The sequence below is a fragment of the Myripristis murdjan genome, chromosome 4 (genome assembly GCF_902150065.1).
Source record: "Myripristis murdjan chromosome 4, fMyrMur1.1, whole genome shotgun sequence".
NCBI classification, from domain to species: Eukaryota; Metazoa; Chordata; class Actinopteri; order Holocentriformes; family Holocentridae; genus Myripristis; species Myripristis murdjan.
In genome coordinates this window covers 25,434,585-25,457,999 of record NC_043983.1, presented here as the reverse complement: position 1 = coordinate 25,457,999, position 23,415 = coordinate 25,434,585, and the positions used below count along the sequence as shown (strand labels likewise).

The following is a 23,415-nucleotide window of genomic DNA, read 5'->3' as shown; positions in this document are numbered from 1 at the left end:
CTCCTCTCGCTTTCTCTTTACTCTCCCTCGCTTCTTTTTTTTTCTTCTCCTCTTCTTCTTTCTGCTTTCTTTACATCTGTCTGGTTTCATGTGGGGGAAAAATAAATTCTTGCAGACTATGGACTACCGATTTAGAATGCAGGATGGCAAAACAGCAAAATGTGATAAAATTTCATGTATAGCAAAAAGAAATAAGTGTGCACAGTCACTCGAAGCTATGAAAATAACTATTCTCACATCTTAACAAAGTAGTTTGACTGCTGTGTCGATGTAGATGTTTCAGATAATAAGACCTCCATCATTAAATGCACTGGAGATATAATGTATTATTAGAACATATTAAGGTTGAATGCACCAGTGAAACCATGTGACCTGTATTGGGGATGACCTCCAGGCGTTTCTTTGAGAGGTGCCCACACCCACTGACCTTATATTTATTTGTATGATTTTTGCGGTTATTATTAGAACTAACATGTATATGTAGCTCTCTTTCCCCTGGCTTTCCTGTCTCTCTCTAATGGCGTTGCTCCCTAGAGAGATGATTGCCAAATTTAGACAAATATTACAAGATTAATGTCTTCAATAAGATTCGCAGGACTCCTGGCATGTGCTGACAGAGTTACATGCCAGGAGATTTTTGCGATAGACCTTTGTCGAAAATGTTGATTTCTTTTGCCAGTGAAGAGTCTGCGGGATCGTTCTGATTTTCTTGTTCTCTGAAACTAAAATGTTTTCAGTTTGGTTTCACTGTCAGCATTCACAGCAGTTCGAAAGTGGCTTCAGGCATCTTTAAATGTCTTCTGTAAAGTTTTTTTGTTTGTTTGTATTTTCCACAACAGCTTCCCAGAAATGTCATGCCTGCTGTTGATCACATGCATGTACACATGTACAAGCTGTCCATCATGATTGTATAAGCATGGGTTGGCACTTTATAACTTTTTTTCCTTCACAGAAAAGCGTGAAATATAACAAAACTTAAACATGAGCTGACACTGAGGAACAATTACAACAAGCCCAAAACTTACCTCTCTGGAAAGACTCTCTCCATATACTTTTTTTTTTTTTTCCTTATAGTATATGCTTTTTGACATCTACAAAGTCTGTTTATTCGCTTCAGTGCAGCTGAATCCATGTAATTTTTTGTTTTGCCACATTTCAGTTTTGCATGAAAGCTGCTCGACAGCGGGATGGAAGCCTGGTGGATGTCTTCACTCCTCTTTCTCTCTCCTCTACTCACTCACTCTCTCTTTTTTCTCTTTTTCTCTGGGTCTTTCTCCACCTGCTCATTTATCTCCATCCTGTCTCTCAGGTGTTAGCGTGAAGCCCTCGATCACACAGAGGACTTACATTAGGGAGAGTCGCGGCCACCACGGCCTAATGAAAACAAAAGCCGCCGTTGATTTAGTCATGTAAGGCTCGCGGCCGCCGCCTCGTTCCCATATCATATCTGTCTCTCTAATGGATATGGATCTGAAAACAACAGAGGGCACATGCTCTCTCTCTCTCCTCTTCTCATTTGAACTTCCACTCACTCGCTCATTCCACCTGTCTCACTTCACTTTTGCTCTCGTTTTCTGTCCTCTTTCCATTTCTCTCGCTCTAATTCATTCCATTCAGTGAGTACTGGCTTCTCTCCCCTCTCTCTCTCTCTCCCTCCTTAATTTTGCTCATTATATTAGTCTTCCTTGTCCATCACAGCGGTCACACACATATTTTATTCTCTTTAATTCCTCTGTATTGACAGAAAGGTTAATCACAGACTATATGTGAGAGCCCATATTCGTTATTGAAGTGGAAAATAAGGTGGTTATTACAGTTTCAGAATGTTTCATGGAGGTTCTGATGATAATTGATTCCCTGCCTGATGTGGTTTGAGCGAGTACATGTGTATGCCTCTGTGTGTGTGTGTGTGTGTGTGTGTGTGTGCGTGCGCGCTCTCATGTCTGTGCCTGTGCGTGTTACCAGAGCCATGCTGTGGCAATAGCCTGTAGAGATGGGCTTTTGATCTTTTATTTAAAGATGAAGGTGATGGTGATGATTATTGAGAAAATCGTCCGACTCACAGAAAAGGGGCGAGTGCTGTACAGGTTCACACATATAAGGTCTGCAATGGAGCCATTAGTAACTGTGCACAGCTGTCCAGTGAATTTTAAAGTCAAAAAGTTTCAAAAAAGTACGAAAAAGAAAAAAGTAAACTCGTAAAATGTTGAAAGGAATTTGATGTTTTCATTAGTTTGGTTGAATCGGTTCTTTAAAGAAATGATTAGTGCTGGTTGTTACTGTTGGTGATATATTTCATATGTCTATAGTGTCTGAAGTTAAAAACAAACAAACAAACAAAACAAAAAAAAGAAATGCACAAGAAATCCAAAAGCCAGTAGCCAAACAACCATGATGGACAACCTCTACATGGAAACAATAAATGAGTTTTTTTGTTTTTTTATGGCCTCAAATAAGCACGAAAACCAACATTTTATCAAAGGTGACCATTCATATTAAGTTTTATTAATTTCATTGCTCAGAAGTTGTATGAAGAAACATGGATTGAAACTCATTGATTCAAGCCGACCTGTTGACCCTGTTGAGTTACATGATAAAATATTTCAGAAAACTCAGAAGAGGAAAAAAAAAAAAAAAAACAGGCTTGTGTAAGTGAGATTAAAAAAAAAAAAAAAGAAGAAGAAGAAGAATCAGTTGAACCAAACTCAGTTGGCATGCATGTCACTCTCTGCTTTTCTCATCTCTAGTCGCTCAGTGTATATATTAAAACATGAAAGAGAATCGGAAGAAAACCCAATTTGACCTACAGAAAAACTTTATCATGCGGTTGCTTACTTGAGGTTTCGGTGCTCGGTAAATTGTTTTACAGTGATATCTGTGGTAGGCAGGCGCACGGCATCGTCAGAAAGTCGGCGAAAAAATAAAATTGAAAGATTTTGGCATAATTGGAGGATATGGATGCTGTGCCGCATACTGAATTCATTTGACGGTGGCACGGTGACAAATGTCAGCACAGTGAAGACATTAATATATCATAACTCCGTAACTCTGTCTGTTTTTGAAATTTGCATGCCTGCACGTACACATTCCAGTCGTTCCACTCCTTCCACTTCCACTTTCCTTATTACTCTTTTTGGGAATCTGCTCTGCTTCCCCTCCTTCATTTCCATCCTTCTTGCGACCCCCACCACCATCTCCACCCACACCTCCCTCCCTCCCTCCATCACCTCTGCACCTCCCTCCTCTCCCTCCCTCGGCGGCACCAATTGCATGCAGCTACCGTTAATTAGGGCTGCTAATTGAGCATATCCATATGTTGAATTAAACATGGATTTAGGAAGAGAGGTTCTTTATTACATTTAGAGGAGGCCTCTGAAGAAAGTTTATGAGCTTTTAATTTATGATAATTGGGAATTGCATTTGTTTAGGCACATGGCCCCTCTCGCTGCAGCGTTTCTGTGTGTTTGAGCCTCTATTTGCATGCTTGTGTGTGTGTGTGTGTGTGTGTGTGTATCAGCAGAGTGTTAATACAGATTAAGTGGGTGCATTTTTCCCCCACTGTGCTGCCTACCAGAGCAGCTTTGTGTTTTGTTTTGTGTCAAAGCTGACTTCATAAAGGATGGCATCCCCTTTACTTGCAGAATATTAATATTCAGTCTTCCTCATTAGACAGCTTAAAGTGAGACATCATGGAAAAGTGTTGTTCAGTTGTTGTTGTTTAGTTCAAACAAATTGGTCTCTTCGCATTAACGCAGCGTGTGTAGGTGTGTGTGGCTGTGTCAGTGTATTTTAAGCTGGATGTCTGTCAATAGATAAAACAAAGATGGTAATGTGTGTCAAGGTTGCAGTCAGGAGGAGTTACGACTCTTGTTTGTGTCATGACTGCTTTGGAAAAAAAAGGAAATTGTAGATTTTTTTGCTCCATCACCAGATTTCTTTCTTTGTTATTCCTTCTCAACCACTCTACCCTTTCTTTTGGCTTTCTTGCCCTCTCTCTCTCTCCCTCTCTCTCTCTCTCTCTCTCTCTCTCTCTCAGCAGTAGTAGCAGCTTAGCTGTATCACAGTCAAGCAGGCCATCCCTGGTCCTCAGGGAGTTTTTCCTGTGTTATGAAAATAACCACCTACTGTATAAGGCTACAAATACTTTCAGTTAGACCTGCTGTGCACGTTTTAAGTTTTTAGACCTTGAATCCGGGCTTAGTAAAATTCAGTAGTCCTGTTGCCAGGAGGGGATGCATGTTAAAGATATCTCTAACCTGTTTTGGCTCTCAACAAATGAGACATATGAGAAGATTTTACTACAATGTTTTCTGCACATTTACAACCAAAAATGCTCAAGAAAATTTGCATTTTTCCATTTTTTTCTGATTGTGTATGATTCATGAGTCATCAGCCTTAATAATTAGTAGTAGTAGTAGGAACAAATTTGCATCACTCTTGACTGACACTTACGACTGATTTCCTCCTCTGAGATGCTTGATAACTATGGGTTTAGGACCAACTTTATGATGTGAAAATTTGCTAAAAACGGAGCCAGAAAACAAATCCATGCTGTGACTGGGTTGAGAATGAAGTAATCCTGTTGCATGTTTTCTTAAAAAAAAAAAAAAAAAAAGAAAAGTTTGCCACAGAATATTTCATTTTAATTTGACAAAAGGCCTGTTTACATCTGCCGCAGAGCTGCTTGTGCAAACCAGGAAAACAGTCTCAGCTTTTTCCACATCATTTATGAAATGGCCCTAAGAGAAAAGAGAAAATCAAGAAAATGAATGAATTTTTACCTGTGAAAAACAACAACAACAAAAAATTCCAAGGTAACCTTTCTTACAAAATACTCTTAACTCGTGTTGCTTTGTAACTTTTTTCATGTGTCGACTTCATGCGGCTGTCCCTGCTCTGAGGAGGACCCTCTCCTAGTGTTTCCTGACTAAACCCACAGTAGCATTTACCAGTAGATTTTTTTTTAATGAGTTTGTCGAATTGGCTTGTCTGGCACATCTGGCTCACTTGACTGCTGTTCTCGACCTCTGTCGCCCAGTCAGCCGCCTCTCCACAGTGGATGCCAGTCTCTGTGAATCCTCCGCAGAGCTCAGTGGGCCCAGAGAGAGAGTGAGGGGAAAGCATAGAAGCAGAGAGAGACGGACAGAAAGACAGAGAAAGAGAGAGAGAGGGGAGTTGTGGAGAGGCCCCTGCTGGCCCTGGGGACCTGTTGCTCTTTTCACATCAGTCAGTGCTGTTGTGTTACATTACAGCAAGCCGCCGCTGGATCGATGCCCACCAGGGACGTGTTAGTTGGTGTTTTATAGCAGGGCAAGAGAAGAAGGAACGTAGGGGAAGGAGAGTTTGTGTGTGCATTTGTGTGTGTGTGTGTGTTTGTGTGATTTAAGGCGGTGATGTTTGTGCACAAAGGAAGCGGGTGACGGGGTGTGTTTAGAGCGCTGCGTCTGTGTTTGTGTCCATGAGGATGCAGATTTATCAAATGGGCGCTCTCTGTGTTTCCCGAAGTGCATTCCTGATTGAAAACATAGGAAGATATCCAGAGACACTTAAATTTGCACACACACACACACACACACACACACGCGCGCACACACAAACCTGCTCGTCCCCTACCTCAGGCATGCGTTCACATAAGATAAGTTCTCTAGTCCAGCTTGCCGTACAATAAATGCAGCCTCCATCCCATTATTTGATAACAGATCAAAGGGTGCTACATGTGGGAAGAGTCCACCCACATTAACAAAAAATACACAGGTGTGTGTGTGTGTGTGTGTGTGTGTGTGTGTATGAGTATACGTGAGTCTGTCGTGAGGTCATACATGTGATCGTTGAAGCTGTGTGTGCAAGAATGTGTGTGAGAGAGAGGGAAAGACTTTCTTGTTTTTCTGCACTCGCACAGCAGAAGATGTGAGTGCACCGCTCGACTTTTGTCTTAGAGTTTTCTTCCCATTACATCCTCCGTCATTTATAATCCTTTGACTGCTCTCATTGTGTGTGTGTGTGTCTGAGTGTGTGTGTGTGTGTGTGTGTGTGTGTAGGTGTAATGTAATGCAGCACAGACACACAAACACGCTCGCTGTGCACCCGGAGGCGGTTGCACTTGCGTTAGACTCCAGCAGACCGCTTCTGCCTGACGGTAGCTTTTTGAGAACATTAGCCTGTGTTCCTCTCGTCTCTCTCATCTACTCTCTCCATCTCCTCTCAACCCCGCGCCTCCTCCCACGCTGGACCGCACGGAGATGATAGGGAAACCTCGTCCGAGTCACAGCCAAAATACAAAACACGGCCCGGCTCCACCCCGAGGGGCTACAGCACAACAACAAAGAGGAGAGAGGGAAGATGCGTCTTCCTGGCTAGTAACCTGTGTGGTGGAGTGGAGTGACGGAGAGAAAAGACAAACGGGATGACGCGAGGCACCTCGAGGCGCTTTCACACATGCAGTATTTAATCCGTTTGATTTGAACGCTTGTGCGTTTACCCTCTTTGTGTGGGTTTGTTTGGGCAGGTGTGAACACAGCAACAGAATGTAGACCAAAAAACAGCCGGACAAAGCCAAGTGAGCCCAAGTCTGTTTCCACTGTGAGAGCACAATTTGACCATGGACGTGAACCAAATGCACTACATTTTTTGGGCCTTTTCACATCAATATTGTTTTGATTCCTATTGTTATGGATCCCATCCTGTTAGCTGACACTTTGCTGCATTGTACATTTGATTCAGTTTTGTTTCATGTGGCAAAACATTCAAATGAACCAAAATGTATCAACACAAACCATGCGAGAGCTGTCACTCCACTCTTGGGTTAGGGTCAGACAAAACTTTGGAGGTTAACCCTTAGATGCATGGCTCACCAAACCCTACACTCTTCCATGAGTGGGGTCAAAAATGAGCCCAATTGAAATGAATGGGTTTTACGCTGTAAACTTCAGAAATGTCTTTCATTTTGGTTAAAGATGATGATTTTTATTGTATTTTAGTCAACAAAAGAATTATTCCATGTTTGACATGTCCATTTATCACTTTTAATAAACATTTGATCAAAAAACATATTTTAAATAGGTAAAAAAAAAAAATAGGTCAAAAATAGGTAAAAAAAAATGATCCCTATTAGAAACAATGTGTTTAATGCAATATTGCTGTGTAAAAATAACCTTCAGTGTGGTGAGACTGCTGGCATTGAAATCCCATAGAAAATGCTTGGGGTCATTTTTGACCCCCCCTATGGAAGAGTGGGGTATTGATATAAAAAATGCAATGCAATTGCAATGCAATTACTTAAAAAATATAACAATTAGATACAAATCCAAATGGCCTCATGTCAAAGACAACCTATTTGAGGAATACATGGAAGATTAAATGATAAAAATTTAAAATGACTAAAATATTGCCAAAAAAAAACCCACCTCCGGGGTAATTTTTGACCCCATGTATGCATCTAAGGGTTAAAGGACAGACAAAGGAACTTTTTTCTTTCAGGACAGTTTTTTTGTGCCACATTTTATTATACAAACACATTTGGCCAGCACAGTCTCCAGCGTCGAGCATTGAGCAGCATCAGCTTTGACATTTGTTCATTAGCGCAGTGATCAGGCCATACACCCTCGTTATTCCATGTCAGAGCTTAATTCCCTTTGTTCCTGTCTTGCTAACTGCTAGCTGTTAACGCTACCAAGTTGCTTCTTGCAGTACATTTCCGGGTCAGTTCACGTTGACACCACAAACTAACCGAGTCTGTTTGTAACCGTCCCGAGAGAGACCACCTCCTCAGCAGGGTCTCAGTGTGGTCGTTCTGGTCTGCATCAGAGTCCGATTGCTGTTTGCCCAAATGAACCACACCAAGGCGCCACACACACCAGGGTTTGTTTCAACCGGACTGAACAAGGCAAGTGTGAAGGTGCCCTATATTATTAATTATTAATCCTATCACAACATATTAAAATACATTGTGATAGGAACACATTGGCGTGCCTTTTCTGGTCATACTGACGTCAGACTGCGGCGTGCCCTCTGTGAAAACACATTGTTGCAACCTGGAACCCTAACAAGTGTTTGCACTGAGCCACAGCCTCCAAATGTGCTTGGTATGAAAAGCAAAACAGGGTTACCATGCAGGTTTAAGAGTTTTGTGAGCACATTTCCAGCCTTTCCCCCCTCTCTCTCACACACGCCCTGATCTGAGCCATGTGAAAAACCAAATCAGACCAAACAGAAAATGAACTAAAGCATCGTTTTGATTCGGGGCCAGGGGTAACGGAGAGAAAGCGCCCTAAGGGAAGACGCGCCGAGCCACGGAGAGCGCCGCAAGAGACGGATTTGAGACGAAATCGCATCAGAGCATCTTGTTGTGTCATCATCATTGGGAGAGAAACGTGACATCAGCTGGGGAGAGTGATCACACGTCACACAAACACACACACTTACATGAATAACAACAACCCCATCCTGATGAGGCTGTCTAAGATGATAATTATGTCATTATCCAGCGGCGGCCATGGCAGAATGCGGGGTCACATGCTTATTGTTGTGGAGATGTAATCATCATCCTAAATCACAATGAGTTATTTTTTTAATATATTCATAGATTTACTGCTTGACAATTATCGATGGGAATGCAATTATTTTTCCGGCAGGCATGCACAACGTCTACGTGTGTGTGTGTGTGTGTGTGTGTGTGTGTGTGTGTGTGTGTGTGTGGCGGGGTGGGGTGCTTAGTGATGAGATTGAAGACGCTGTGGAACCGCGAGGAAAGACTGATGGCTTCTTTCATTTAATGGCTGAAATCTCAATGAATTGTTTTAACTAATGGTGGTTCCATTACACAAGTCGTGTCGATAAACACATATGCATGTTAATAGTGCAGTCACACACATTCACACAAACACAAAGACACACACACACACACACACACACACACGCACACACACACTCATGGACTCTAATGCCTTTGATTTTACGCCTATTCTGGAAAGTGGTTAATATTCCAGTCTAAGCTGCTGTAAGATGATGGAGCCATGCTGTGCGATTCAGTACGTGTAGTCCCCGTGTGTGTGTGTGTGTGTGTGTGTAATCCCCATAGTCCCTCACTCATCATCATGGTGGTTAAGAGAAAGCATACCCAAGTGTATACCAATCACGTTACACACAGCCTTTCACTCTCCCAGTGAATTTTCTGCTGTTTTTCTCTTCATCTGAGCTGCCATTTCACTTGGACTCCCCAGGCTCTACTGCCACACTGCATTGAGGTCTCATTTTCTCTGGCGTTTCACACTCCGCTTGACATTTTTTTTTCTTTTTCCCCTGTCCAAAGACAACCTAATCAGTATGGGTGAATAGGGAGCCTACACAAAGATAGGATGGAGATAGGATGTCACTCTCACAAAGTGGGAGACATTATGGCTGGCCAGGTGATTATTTACTGTAAGTGTAAGTGTCTCAGCTACGGGGTGTCCTATATGGGTTTTTGTCCTCTTTGATTAAAGACTGGGGGAGGGCCTTTGGACTGGGCTCCACCCATCTGTCCGTCCATCCGTCCGTCCATCCGTCACATGGTTCCTCAGCCTCAGCCAGGCTGTTTTGGAAGAAACTTGGAGGAATGATTAATTTTGACACTGCGGTCTGGCATTTTGAATTCGAGCCTGATTGGCCCACCAGAGTGACACACCAACAAGCCAGAAAGTCCTCAGGCTTCAACCTGCATTGTGTCAGACGCCATACACCACACATGCAATTAAAAACAAACAAATAAATAAATAGATTCAAAGCAAACAAAAAAACAAAAACAAACCACCAAGAGCAGCTTGCACCAGTTGTGGGGGTGTATATATATAATGTTTAAAATAATTTCCATGTCCAAAAACTAGCATGGCAAACTCAGGATACTGTTAATACTACTACTATTACAACTACTACAGTTTCTACTAGTAATAACAATGACATTTTGTGTGGAATCCCATTAAAATATTGCTTTAGAAACATTTAAAGTTAAGGGCTTCCCATGGGCAACCAGTATGTAATCAAACAAACTGCATCATATCCATAATATTGGAGGTGGGTGCACTGATTGGCCTATATTTATTTTTCAATAATCAGCCAAATATCACCCTGGAACACTGGCAAATCATAACACTAACCTGTATTTTGTACTACAGCTGCGAGTGCCTCCCCTTCATTGCCGCTAAAATAGCCCCCTGACAATAAGCCTCCAGCCTCTGTCGTTCCACTACGGTTACAAACACAGCAGTTTGGAGACAAACAGAGAGCGCGAGCTGCCGCACATCAGCAGGCATCAGTTTACATCCCCAAGGACCGGGCTTTGTTCTATTAACAGGAGTTAGCAGATTTTACTACCCTGCTTGCTGTTCTTCAAGTGACGCTCAAGAGTGAGCGGTGTGCAGGTTTTACACTGCAGTGGATATGCAAACAATGTAATACTGTGTGAAATGACACTACTCTGTGTGGCTGCTGCTAATCAATCACATGAGATTTTCCCGCCAACTAAATTTTATTCAAAAGACAGGATTATACAGTATATGTTAGATTGTAGATTTAAATATGAGAAGACCTTCATGTCCAGGTGTCAGACAAATTGTGACAAAATTATGAAAAGGCACTTATTTATCTACTGATGTTACGGCAGAATATGCCTTAATCAGAAGTGTTCCTCTGTGTTTCACTGCAGCAACACATTTTCTGTTTGGGGGTGTCGCGGGCCCTTTTGATTTGAAGACAAAGATACAAGTACAGTTTTTCAACCCACTTTCTAAACATGTTGTGTCTGCTTTGTGCCCAGTAAAACCCCATTTGGCCCCGCTGTTGGAGGCTGCACTTCTGAAGCTGGCTTCTGTTTGTCAGTTTGTGATGAATCTATTCTGAATCCCATCCCTCCTCTCTGTCTCCCTGTCTATTCCATTAGGAGCAGAGCATCACTTTTATGTTACAGCAAGTCAAAGAACTGAGGGCTTCTGGCCTGCCTGTCTGCCTGTGTTTAGTGCCCATGTGTGTGTGTGTGTGTGTGTGTGTGTGTGTGTGTGTGTGTGTGTGTGTGTGTGTGTATTTGCTGCTATGTTATCCTGCCTAAGCTTCAAAGGTCTAATGTAGTCAAAGTACTGATAACCACCCTGTAAGGCCCCTGGCCCCTGGAGAGGGACCACATGTCAAGTTGACAGTGCCTCTCTCCACACACACACACACACACACACATGCACAGGGAGATAGAGAGAAGGCCCCTCTGGCTGTCCTGTCAGGAGTTCACAATGTGCACGGTTGCATCAGAACCATGATCTGAAACTGTCTCTCTCCTCTTGATCCCTCTCCGGCTTCCTTCCCTCTTGAGCTTCTTGTCTTCGTCCCTCATGTCTCCCGAGTCTTTAGCCCACAACTTAGTAGTAGGCTGACATTTCTAGACCTGTACATCACAGACCTGCCTCGTTACAGTTGCAAGGACAGCGCCCCTCCGGCACCGTGTACTACCTCTCTTGATCCATTGCCATTTTAATGATATCAGGGGTAATGGTGCCTCATAGCAAATGCTACATTAGCTCGCCATCTTTAAAACAATGACTCAGTCTACTCAGCCCTGGGGGGATGTTTTTGACAGCAGCGGAGATGTAGATTATAAGGCAAGTTCTTGAAAAGTGTGAATTCATTCAGTCGTGTTTTTTCATCTAAAAGTTTTTTTTTTTTTTTTTTTTTTTATGCCACTGAAAAGCTGCACTAGGTAATTTTTCACATTGGTGGTTTCAAACGACAGAAATAAGTAACAGTTTGAATTTTGAGTGAGAGAGAGCAGTGTGACATCATTAAGTCGCACACCCATTCAACCTAAATGTGTTCTTCTTAGCGCCTGGCGGGGGCAGGGTTTGGTGGAGAGGATCATCCATCACTGATGAAGCCAAACAGCGTGCTTGCTGCTGGATAGGAGAGCCTTTCATATTTCATCCTTCAACTTTGATTTGTCACTCGCTGTGTGGCTTTTCCACTCCCTGCCAGTGACCATACCCGGCATTAAAAACAACAATGGTTTGGACAAAGTCGAACAACAGGGTGAATCTATTCGTCTCACTCAGTAAGCTGATTTCATGAGATCACTTCTCTTCAAGTCCAAAAACTTGAAGTGTCACGAAACGACTGGGCCGGCACGGTTTAGACGGCGACAGTGAGAAGTGACAGTACTCTGAATTCAGAAATAGAAACAACACTGGCTCCTCTTGAAGGCGTGCAACAAATCATCCAGTACATTTTCCTTACAAAACGTCAAGAGTCCTTATTCACTTTGAACTTCACCATGAATCAGTGGCATCTGAAATGAGTTTATTAGATTTATTTTAAGGTTTATTTGATGAACACAGACAAACTGCAAACAGCTATCCAGTGCAAGTATCATAATGTCTGTAGCGGTGTATGCTGCAACCTCTCTTCATTATGTAGGCTGACTATTCCAGTGTATATAGCAAAATTGTAAGGTGATGGTTCATGAGTTTGATTTCAGCCCACACTGTTTTCAGCACATATTATTCCACAAGCTGAAAAATGATGTTTTTTTTGGGGGGAGGGGTGGACAATGGGGGGATTTCTGCTTTGTAGTTTGCAGTGGAAAGTGGCACGAATAAGTGGACAGTGGAGAGAGAGACAGGTCTTGCAACACAGGCCGTGAATTTGCCTCAGAGCAGCAATATCAGACGTGTGCCACACTCCTCAGCACGCCTCTCCGTGCAGCTCCATGTGAAAATTGGGTTTGGAGGCAGTGAGTGTTCGCAGTGTGTCGCACCGCGCAGATGAAAACACAAACTGAAACACAGGATGTGGTTTGGGCCGGCTCTTTTGATTAAGGTGGAATAATTGAGCATGGAACATTCGCATGCATGTGTTTCCCCTTTAGAAATCTTTCCTTTTTCTCCTCCATCCATCCTCATGAATATAGATGGTGATTGTGTATGATTACCCGTGTATGTCTGACAGTAAAAGACATGGTTGACTCAACCCAGATCTGTTTTTTTTTTTTTTTTCTTTTTTTATTGATGCCCTCGTTCGGAAGATAAGGTATACATATTGATGTTCCATTGAGTTGATGAACATGTTGTTTGTCTGCTCTACGGCCCATTAATCCAACTCTGTGCTAAAATGCCTTCAAGTGTTGCTGTCTGTTTCAAGCTGAATGTGACGTTTTAGAGGGAGGATGTGCGCTTCTGTTCCTAGTTAAATGTGGCGTTTAACACACAGCGATGTGTAGTGAATCTTTTATTTCCATTTCTGGTTGTTTGAGCTGATCTGTGATCTCTTGCTTGTATTTCCAAGAGCACACCTGGTGACATGAGCTTTGTTGACGTGTGCGTGTGTTTGTGTGAGTGTGTGTGTGTGTGTGTGTGTACTCCCACACTACGGCTGACTGGCTGACATGTTAGACCAGAGCCTGATTGGATTCCACGCTCCAGAAACATTACGCGCACTGACTCATGGAGAAAGGTTCAAGTGAGATGTGTGTGTGTGTGTGTGTGAGTGTGTGTTTGTGTCTCGAATCTGTCTACTTTTTTGTGTGCATGTGGTTGCATGCGTAAGTGTAAACAGTGTTTTGCTGTCTACTTGTATGTGTGTGACGTTAAGCATGTCTGCACTGGATAATGCATGTGGCTTTGGCCGTGTGTATTTCTGCAATCGTGTGCATGTGTGTGCACGTGTGTGTGTGTCCAGCTATACCTGCTTGCTGTAGACTGTTTAACGTTGGAGAGGGTTCAATTGTCCTTCAGTACAAGGTCAATGAGTTGTGCCCTATCTCCCTGCTCCATCTATTAGCTGTCCAGTGGCGGGTCAGGGGATGGATGGATAGGACGGTTAATTCGGGGTTAAACCAGAGCAGCTCTGGGTGGGGAAGGTTGCTGTCAAGATGTAATCAGATTACTGACTGCTTAAAATTGTAATTGGTAAAATAATCCATTGGATTGATGTATTTAATTAACAGTCCACCTGAGTAGTGTAATTTGATTTCCCAGCTACTTTTTTTATCTCTCTTTTATTGAAAATAACTTTAAAGGTTTTTTTTTTTTTTTTTTAATTTACTTAATTTACAGACTGCTGTTGGATAAGCATTATTATTTTGAGTAAAATATTTTGTCTAGAGAGGAAAAATGTTTTTCCTTATACTTGCTTTAACTTTTTATTTAAAGTCCTTTATTAAATCCTGAAAAATCATCTCTGTTAATCAATATTACATATTTATGTTTTTTTCCCCCATGAAATAACATGCCTTCATGCCATAAAACATCTTCCATATAACTCCACACCCTGCACTCATTCAGTATGCAGAGATGTATGTATATGCAAACAGTCGCCACCCACCCTGCCACCTGTGCACACACTGGCTCATAACTGGTATCCTATTTGCTAATCTAGCCATCTAAATAAAAACTTTTTTTTTTTTTCAGTGAATCTCTTAGTTACACAAATATTGGCCATGTGTTAAGCAGCCATTTTGAGTTGGTCTTGTAATTTTTGAAAAGAAAACACTCAGGCGACTGACAGAGGTGGTGCTAATGATATGGAAAACATCACCCAGTGATGCTTTTACTTTTGTTTAGTTGATTAATTCCCTGCAAATGGATTACTGGTGAGTTACATAACTGTGATGGCACCACATGGGATCTGTTTCCCCTAAAATCTGGCCAGCCGTCCTCTCTGCCTTTATCTGCTGTTAAATCAGCGTGTCTGCTGCTCCTGGGCTGGGCTCTTTTGGATGGGAACGACATTCTTACTCTCACATCTGTCATTGGATCTACCACCCCATGTGCTTCCCTGAGCACCTGTCTCTTCTCTAATCTCCTTCTCCTCTGTTCCTGAGTATTGGTTTTGGCCCTTGTTCACCGGGAGGCCATCTACACTGTCTCCCTGTCTGATCGATCAAGGCCTTCCTGGTGTCTGTCAGCTTTGACGTAGCTCAGTGATAAGACCAGGGGGTGGAGATTTTGAGTGGATTTTGCTGCCATTTTGGAAACTCACCCATGAAAACTGCAGATAGAGGCATTAGATGGAGCATTTTAACCTCAAAAAATTACTATGTTAATTCATGCAAGAGACATTCATATAATTACTGTAAACAAAAAAACAGGGCCATCATGCAGAGAACTTGCAGCTTCTAAAGGCCTCTTGCAAAGGCGTTTTGTTTCTGTGCCACGAGGACTGATTTAATAGGATTTTTTTTAACATGAACTTCCATTTCTTTTACTTCTTGAAAAACAGAGTATCTTAAATGATGAACAATCACAAATTCTGAGCACTTATTCCATCAAATTAAGTTCATTGGCTCACACTTTTGAATGATCCCGCGCTGCATAACATGCTTATGTGTAAAATCAGGCCCTGAGGCTCCCTGACAGCCCATCCCCAATCCTAACGGTAACCTCAACCTCTTTTCCCGATCAAAACGTCTGACAGAAAACACCAGGGGCTGGAGCTGATCTTACACAACGCATTATGTCCCACCTTAACATCTGATTATTACAGGAGATGCGTAAAATCAAGGAAAAAAGATAACCATGTCATGCCAGCTTTAATGCCGTGAAGGGAAATTCCTTTGCAGCACGAAATAGGAGGACGGCAGTGTTCTCCCTCCAGTTCAAATGGAGCTAAAGCTGTTGGCAGATGGCAAATGGTGCATCTAGTGAAAAGCAAATGGGGAAAAAAACAACAACAAATAATTGCAGTGTGACTAGAACAACAATACAGTTTGTGTAAAATACAGCATAGACTACTATCCATCTTGACCGTGTTTGCATTGGCCAGATTCCCATGATTTGTCTTTTTTTTTATTATTATTATCACGGAGGGTATTTGTTAAATTTATCATTTCATTTGCAAATATTTTATGTGCAAAAACAACAGCAGAAAGGCTACCTAATATGCTAAAAAGCTTAAAGTTGCAATAAACACAAAATCCCCCTCAGCTACTGTGGCAAAGTGTAGTTTATTACCCGTTTGGTTTACCTCAGTCTATCTGTATCCGTGTGTTTATCCGGATTGATCGGGGTGCTCCCTCTCTATTTTCCAGTGAGGCAGAGATAACGCAGATAACTGAGGTGAAGTGCAGGTGAAGGGATGCAGTGATAAGTTAAAAATAAATAAATAAATAAATAAAATAAAATAAAAAAAACTTAGAAAGGATTATATGATACAGTGGAGAGATACATCCGTCCCAAGCTTCCTGTTGCTCTCTGTAGCTGTGTTTTGTGTTTATGGCTCACAGTATGTGCTCCTCTCCTCCGGTGAGTTTCAAGTTCGAACTGAAGTTGCTGCTTTTTTTTTTTTTTTTTTTTGCTTTTTTTTTTTTAATCCCTGAGACACAAATCCCGTTAACTGTTTGCCACCTGCCTGTCTGTGCAGCGGAAACAAGGCTATTGAGGTTTTACTGGCTCTATTGTAGGTTAGTGTCCCACTGGGAACCAGAATAAGAAGCTTCATATGCCAGGCTCGTAACCGTGGTCGACCAGGCTCTCTGCTTAAAGACAGGATTATTCAGAGAGGAGAAAACAAAACAAGTTAGTGTACAATAGCAATAGATTACCACCACCCACTGGGATAAAAGGTAAACCGAAAACTTATATTATTCAGTGAGCAAAAAGGCTCTTGTTTATACAAAAGTTTTTTTTTTTTTTTTTAAATTTTTAATCACTTTATCGCATTGCCCAACTGCCTGTTTGCCCAAAACACCTTGCATGACCCTCGAACCACCTGAGCTTCTGCTGGGATGCTGTTGATGTTGTTTATGTGCTCATGTTAATTAAATTAGTTAGATCTGAGTGGGGATGATTAGCATGCTAGCAGTAATAGCTAGCAGGGAATCCAATAGCCTATTATCATAATGAGTCCCCTCGGTGCACTGTGTGGGAGGGTGAGAGAGAGGGAGAGAGTGAAGTGGTTACATCGCCCGCCCCAAGAAGAAAGGTACACCAAACGACAAGGGGACAAGTGTGTGTGTGTGTGTGTGTGTGTGTGTGTGTGTGTGTGTGTGTGTGTGTGTGTGTGTGTGTGTGTGTGTGTGTGTGTGTGTGTGTGTGTGTGTGTGTGTGTGTGTGTGTGTGTGTGTGTGTGTGTGTGTGTTTTCCCTTTTTTTGAGCAGAATGCATGAATCGGGGTGATTTGTTAAATCTGGCTGGAATAAGATAATGCTACTGCAGGGATATGGCAAAGATGAAGGATTTGCCAGCAAACACACACACACACACACATACACACTTACTAGCACAGACAGGAACATACACTTGAAATGCAATTGGGATGAAAAGCTAAAACATTATTTATCATCATGTTTGCGATCATTTTCCAGCTGTCAGAAACACTGAAAGACTATGAGTGGGTCTACAAAGAGAATGTGCAACCTGTGTTTTTGCACACACACACACACACACACACATGCATGCACAGGCTACAGAGACAGAACCAGGTGTCTTTAGCATGGCACAAAGGCATCGTGCCTGGTGGGGGGTCTGGGCTCCATCAGGCACCTGCATCTGTCCCCTGCTCTGCTCATAATACATCTGCTTCCACACACTTTACGCCACCGCACATATGCTCTCAACCTTGCTCTGAATAGCGTGTGGTCCCTCGTTTTCCCAGTGCGTTTAAATGTTAATAACAGCTGCAGCCCGTTGTGTAAAGATTGAAAGTCTACAGAGCTGAGATTTTGCGAGTGCGATGGATACAATGTTTGTTTTCTTTGAATAATGCATCAAATGTTGTTTTCCCACGAGGCGAGTTTCGCGGTTTTACTCTTTGGTGTTTATCTCGCTTTACTTTAACCGTTACTGCAAAGCATTTTCTCTTTTCTGTCTTCCTCCCCCATGCTAAACTTTGCTCTGTCAGAGTTCAGTGGAATGATTTAAAGGACAGTGCCACCAAGTTTACCTGCAATACTCCTCTGGCAAAGGACAATGTAGTCGGTACTTGTGAACAATTCCCTTCCAAAGATACAAATGTCACAAAACAAGTACCCAGTCTGTGATGCTGACTACAGAAAATCAGTGCCATGCCCGGCCAACTGTTAACAGATTTTTACATCAAGCCCTCTGCCTTCTGCTCTTGCCAGACAACAAAGCCCACAAGCAGGGAGGAAGAGCTGGAGTATAGGCTTCTGTTCATTAACTCTAAATTTTTACACTAGCTCTGTATGTCTCTCCATCTCCCGAGCCTGCTCCCCCAAGGAGCTGGAATGTATGCAGCGATTAGTTAACTGTATCGGTCCTCTAGCTCAAATTTTCTCTCATCTACTCCCACGTGCAATAAGTCTGCCTCTAAAAGGCGCTCCAGTGGATATATCCTTAAATTAACAGTTGATTTTAAGTCACTATAGCCCCAAATATTTTCATGTATTAATGCATCTCTTAGGGATTTATTACCTTGCTCAAGGACACCTCAACAGGGCAAATGCTCGCTGCAAAGGTGGTTGAACTGCATTTGTTGATTGCAGTTGGTTGCAGTCTCTCTATCCACTAAATCAGTGGTGCTTAAAGTACAGTCCAGGGACCCTCAGGGGTCCTTTAGGGCCTCCAGGCAGTCCTCAGCAAAATTAGGAACAGTCAAATTTCAGTTAACTAGAAGTTACGATCCAAAAACAAATACATGAGTAATTATTTTAGCATTTTGTTTTAATCTCACCACTTTGGATCTATTAGTGCTCAAGTATGACATCTGAGCAGTGTAATACTAGACATAAACCAAAATATCTTTTCAGATCAGGGTACCAAGGGCAAAATAACTGCAAATTGGGGTGAACACGGCGGTCAAGAACATGACGAAGATTGAAAAGCTTTGCAGCAGATACTTAAGCCTGCCTCTAAAAAGATAGAGGAGCCGAGCTGTTGAGTTTATTAATGTTATTTTTATCTGCTTGTCCCTTGCCTTCCCACAGATGCCAAGGCCTGCCCCTCCAAGGACTTCCAGTGCCGTAACGGGAAGTGTATGGCACCCATCTACGTGTGCGACGGCGATGACGACTGCGGGGACGGCAGCGACGAGGAGAAGTGCTCGACCCCCACCTGCGGCCAGCACGAGTTCCGCTGCAACGACTCGGAGTGCATCCCGGCCCTGTGGAGCTGCGACGGCGACCCGGACTGCAAGGACAAGTCGGACGAGTCCATGGAGCGCTGCAGCCGGAGGACGGAGCCGCAGAAGCCCCGCTGCCCGGCCGGCGAGTTCCAGTGCGGCAGCGGGGAGTGTGTCCACATGAACTGGAAGTGCGACGGAGACGCGGACTGCAAGGACAAATCCGATGAAGCAAACTGTCGTAAGTCAACTGTGAATGGACTGATTGATGAATGAGTGAATAACCGATTGAGTGAAGGTTAATGGAAATGAGGATAGATGGGTAAAAACTGTTCATCATAGACGTCTAGCTGCATGACTGGATTTAGGGATGGATGAAGAGATTAATGATTTCATATTTGGGATTTTCAGTGTATTTCTGTTGCGTTTTTATAAAAGTTACTGTATTTTTCATTCAGTATAGAGCAAAAAGCTGTAAATAGCATTGCCTATATCAGTACTTTAACATTTAATTTTTACATTAGAAAATGGCTAAAATGACATGCCATTCATAATCTTCTGGGCCTAAATGGCCTACTGTGAAAAAACATGAAACAGAAGAATTGCAGGAATCCTTAGTGAAAAAAAAAAAACAAAAAAAAAAAATATCCTTTATTGTGCAACAGGAACAGTGGGATTATGGCTCCACAAAAAGATGACATGTGGAACGTGACATGCAGCACCTTGCAAGAAGTTAAAAGACGACATTTTGATTTAAGACAGTTGGCTAAAAGAGGAGCACAGGCAGGCAAAGGGACATGAAGGCCACAGGAGGAGGCCAGGGAACAAAGTGCACTCACCTCAGCTGACGGGCGCTTCAGTGCCATCCTGTCGGTCTCTGGCATCGTCCCAAGTAGAGACAGTGACATCAAGCTCAGGGTGGGAAACTACTCAGCCCAGTGGCTTGACCGCAGGAAAATGTCCCTCTCCCCACTTCCCACTTCCCATTTCCCATATCATCTCTCGCTGCATGTTCAGAGGAACGTCACTAATTGAGACCTAGAGCGGAAACGTTTGTCTTTTCTCTTCCCCTGAACGTTTTATTAAAGAATACAGTTTTTTGAGTGCAGACTGTTACCTTTAATTCAGTTCTTCAAGTCTAACATTAGTGCAAAGGAATTGCTTTGGGTTCCCTGCTCTTCAATGTTACAGCACAGAATTTGTCCTGTGGTTATTTGTGTTTAATAGCCTTGAGAGATTTGGCTCTGTTAATATTAGTTTTACGATTACTATTATTATTACTAGTTGTAGTAGTAGTAGTAGTCATGGTCGTAGTGGTATTTTATTGTCGCTGTTGTCCATTTGTTTTGCCCACCACTGCTGAAAGAATCCAGCTGAAGCCTGCCATGGCTTTTACTAAGAACAAAGACTGAAAGTCTTGTTGTGTCGCCAAATGATTGAAGGAAGATCAATGCTAATGTCAACAGGATGATGATCAACGCACGTGTTGCCACGCAACCGTATGATCTAGAAGCAGGAGAAAAACCCTTTAGTGTGTGTTTGACCATGTGTCTTTACTGTGTGTGAGTGTGTGTGTGTGTGTGTGTGTGTGTGTGTGTGGGAGGTGAGGGTCCTTCATCAGGCGAGACCCCCATCTGTTCTCCTCTTCACACTCCCACACACCACTCAGGGAGATGGTAGCAGACTCTCATATATACGACACCATACATGCACACATGCACACACATGGGCACACACACGTTCAAAGACACACATCTATACGCCAACAAACACACTCACACACACGGACAAATATCTCACAGTTCCAGGGCTGAAATAATCACCTTGTCATAGGTGGCTGGTGCAATACTTAAAGGCACTCCAGTCTAACAGGATAATGAAGCCCTCTCTCTAAAGGGAAACGGCCATACGCACTGCATAGCACAGGCAGAGACGTTGCAATGTATAGTCCTTTGCACATGTAACAATTCTCGCAATGTGTGACTCCCATCTCCCCCCGTAGTGGTTGCATCAGATTTGATTTCAAGAGGTGAACGAGAAGCGTGTAACTAGGTGTGCACAGCATGGCAGGACAGGTTTTTGACACAAACCAGGTTACAGTCCCTTGTGCTGGAAGTCAAGGTAAGCAGTCATATAGACAGTTCAGTGAGCAGAGGGTGTGGTAAATGTACAGCACCATAAAGACAATTTTTTTTTTTTTTTTTTTACCTGAAAGACACTTTTTAATTAGCGTGGATCATGTAATATTGTGATATGGCATAAATGTTGTCTTTTTACTGGTTTTAAAAGTTGCATTACAGTAAAGGGATGTCTGAACTTACTAGACTGTTCTGTCAAACAGTCTGTTTGGTCAAAGATATTGTGATATTTGACTCTGTCCGTATCAGCCAGCCCCAGCAGACAAGCAGCATGATCGATTGGTTGACCAGCCTAGAAGCACGGAGCTACACTGCCAAAGTATACGCATTGTTTTTTTAGTCGAGGATGCTTTTGAAGGAGAAGCTATCAGACGGGGATCAGGAGTGCCCTCACCTCGACAAATAAAGCAAAGAAGATTATAAAGGTCTTTGGAACGTCTTCAAGGCCCAGTCTGAAATATCGGACGTGCAACGCCCTTGCCATCACAAAAATAGCAAAGCCGGCATTTTCCCCATTTCCATAGATTTAATAGAGTTGCACCAACACGGTCCACAAGGGCATCTACATCTATTCAACTCAACTCTACTGGATTGAATTCAGAATGGGAAGGGGCTTAATAAACAGGGAATGCAGAACCTGTTGGCATTTTCTGACATCTGGCATGTTGCACATATTGGGGCTTGTCTGACATCAGATATTCGACATAGAGTGCTGGTTTATGGAGTACCATTCAAATGCCGAGGGCTATCAGATGTCATACCGTATTTTTCGTAATGTAAGTATAAACAAGCCTTACAACTGGCAGCGGTATTCATCAGCAGTCTGCCTTGGCTCTCAGGATACCCTCATTCACCAGCGACTTAAGATCATGGATATCATTTCAGTATGATACAAGAAGGTCTGATGCTTAACCCAAGAGCAAAGCAATGCAATGTGTGCAATGAGTATCAGTTTCAATGATCTTGTTAGTTATGATGTGAGAGGAGTTTGGTGTGTGTGTGTGTGTGTGTGCATGCTTGTCAGAGTGCCGTTTAAAGGCAGGTGATTGGAGGCTCGTGTCAAACAAGATGTAATGCATGAGACGAATATGTAATGTAAATGAGACGGCAGAGCTTAGGGAGGGGCAAGAGGTTAACATAAATGAGAAATGTTCAAATCATTCTGTATCTCTGGCTTGCTCTCCCCTCCTCTCCTCCCTGAAGCTGCACTCATCCCCCCCCCCACACACACACACACACACACTCATCTCTGGTTATTATCTCCCATCTTATTTCCAACATCTGTCTCAATAATCGTGCACTAGGTTCACAGATATGCTGAGACAAGTGACTGGGGGAGGGGTGACAGGAGGTTAATGTAAATGAGAAATGGTCATATCATATCGGTGGGTCTTTCTCCTCTCCTCCCCCTCCTGCCAACATTGCTGCAGATGGCAATGCGGTATTATTACTATTCATCTAGGGGATTTATCATAATTAGCTGAGCTCAGATCCCAATCATTTGGCAGATAGAATCAGCACATTTTGTGATGGTGCAGGATTATGTCTTCCTCCCTCCGCTGATTCTCGCATTACCATGTGTTTGTCTTTGTTTCTTTGTTCAAGTATGGGAGGGCTTTCTTAGTCAGTGTGTGTGTGTTTGTTTGAGTGTGGGCCTGTGTATGTGCTGTCTGGCTATGTGTCCATAAAGTATATTTGTATTTGAGAGTGTGTGTGGGGGGGTATTGTGTGTCTTTAGCAGTCTGTCAGTACATTTATATCTATGTTCTCTTATGTGTGTCCATATGTGCTCACTTGTGTGTGAAATGGTGTGTGTGTCTATGTTTTATGGCACATCTTTCGATACAGTGATTGTGTGCCATGCACTTTTGCAGACCCCGGAGCCATTGATCATGTCTGCCTCCCTTCCCTTGGCAGTGCGAGTCCAAAACACAACGCATGAATAATTAAATAGCCAGTTAAAAAGACGAATGAGTTAAATAAACCTGCCCCCCACAGTTAGAGCACGCACAAACAAATGCATGCACACACACACACATAAACACACATGCACACACACAGCGGGTCACTGGATGTGTGTTTTCCTCAGACAGTGAGTGAATACCTGTCTGTTTTTCATTTCCATCGGGGCTTTTTCAGCACGGGCAAGAGTTGTGTATGACTGATTACTTTTGGATTGGAATGCACTCCAAGTCGGAGTGATCAGGGAAACAAGCGCCCGTACAGAAGGCTGCACACACCACATGCATGC

At 42.8% G+C, this 23,415-nt stretch overlaps 1 protein-coding gene across 5 annotated transcripts in view; it reads left to right on the top strand.

The window, feature by feature from the left end:
- The window catches only part of lrp8 (low density lipoprotein receptor-related protein 8, apolipoprotein e receptor), a 228,012-nt gene that overhangs the window by 136,781 nt on the left and 67,816 nt on the right, over positions 1-23,415 (top strand). For all 5 annotated transcript variants that reach the window (XM_030049364.1, XM_030049367.1, XM_030049365.1 and 2 more), the window contains exon 5: positions 18,893-19,267. In XM_030049364.1, coding sequence (XP_029905224.1) covers positions 18,893-19,267 — 375 coding nt within the window. The remainder of the gene's footprint in view (positions 1-18,892; positions 19,268-23,415) is intronic.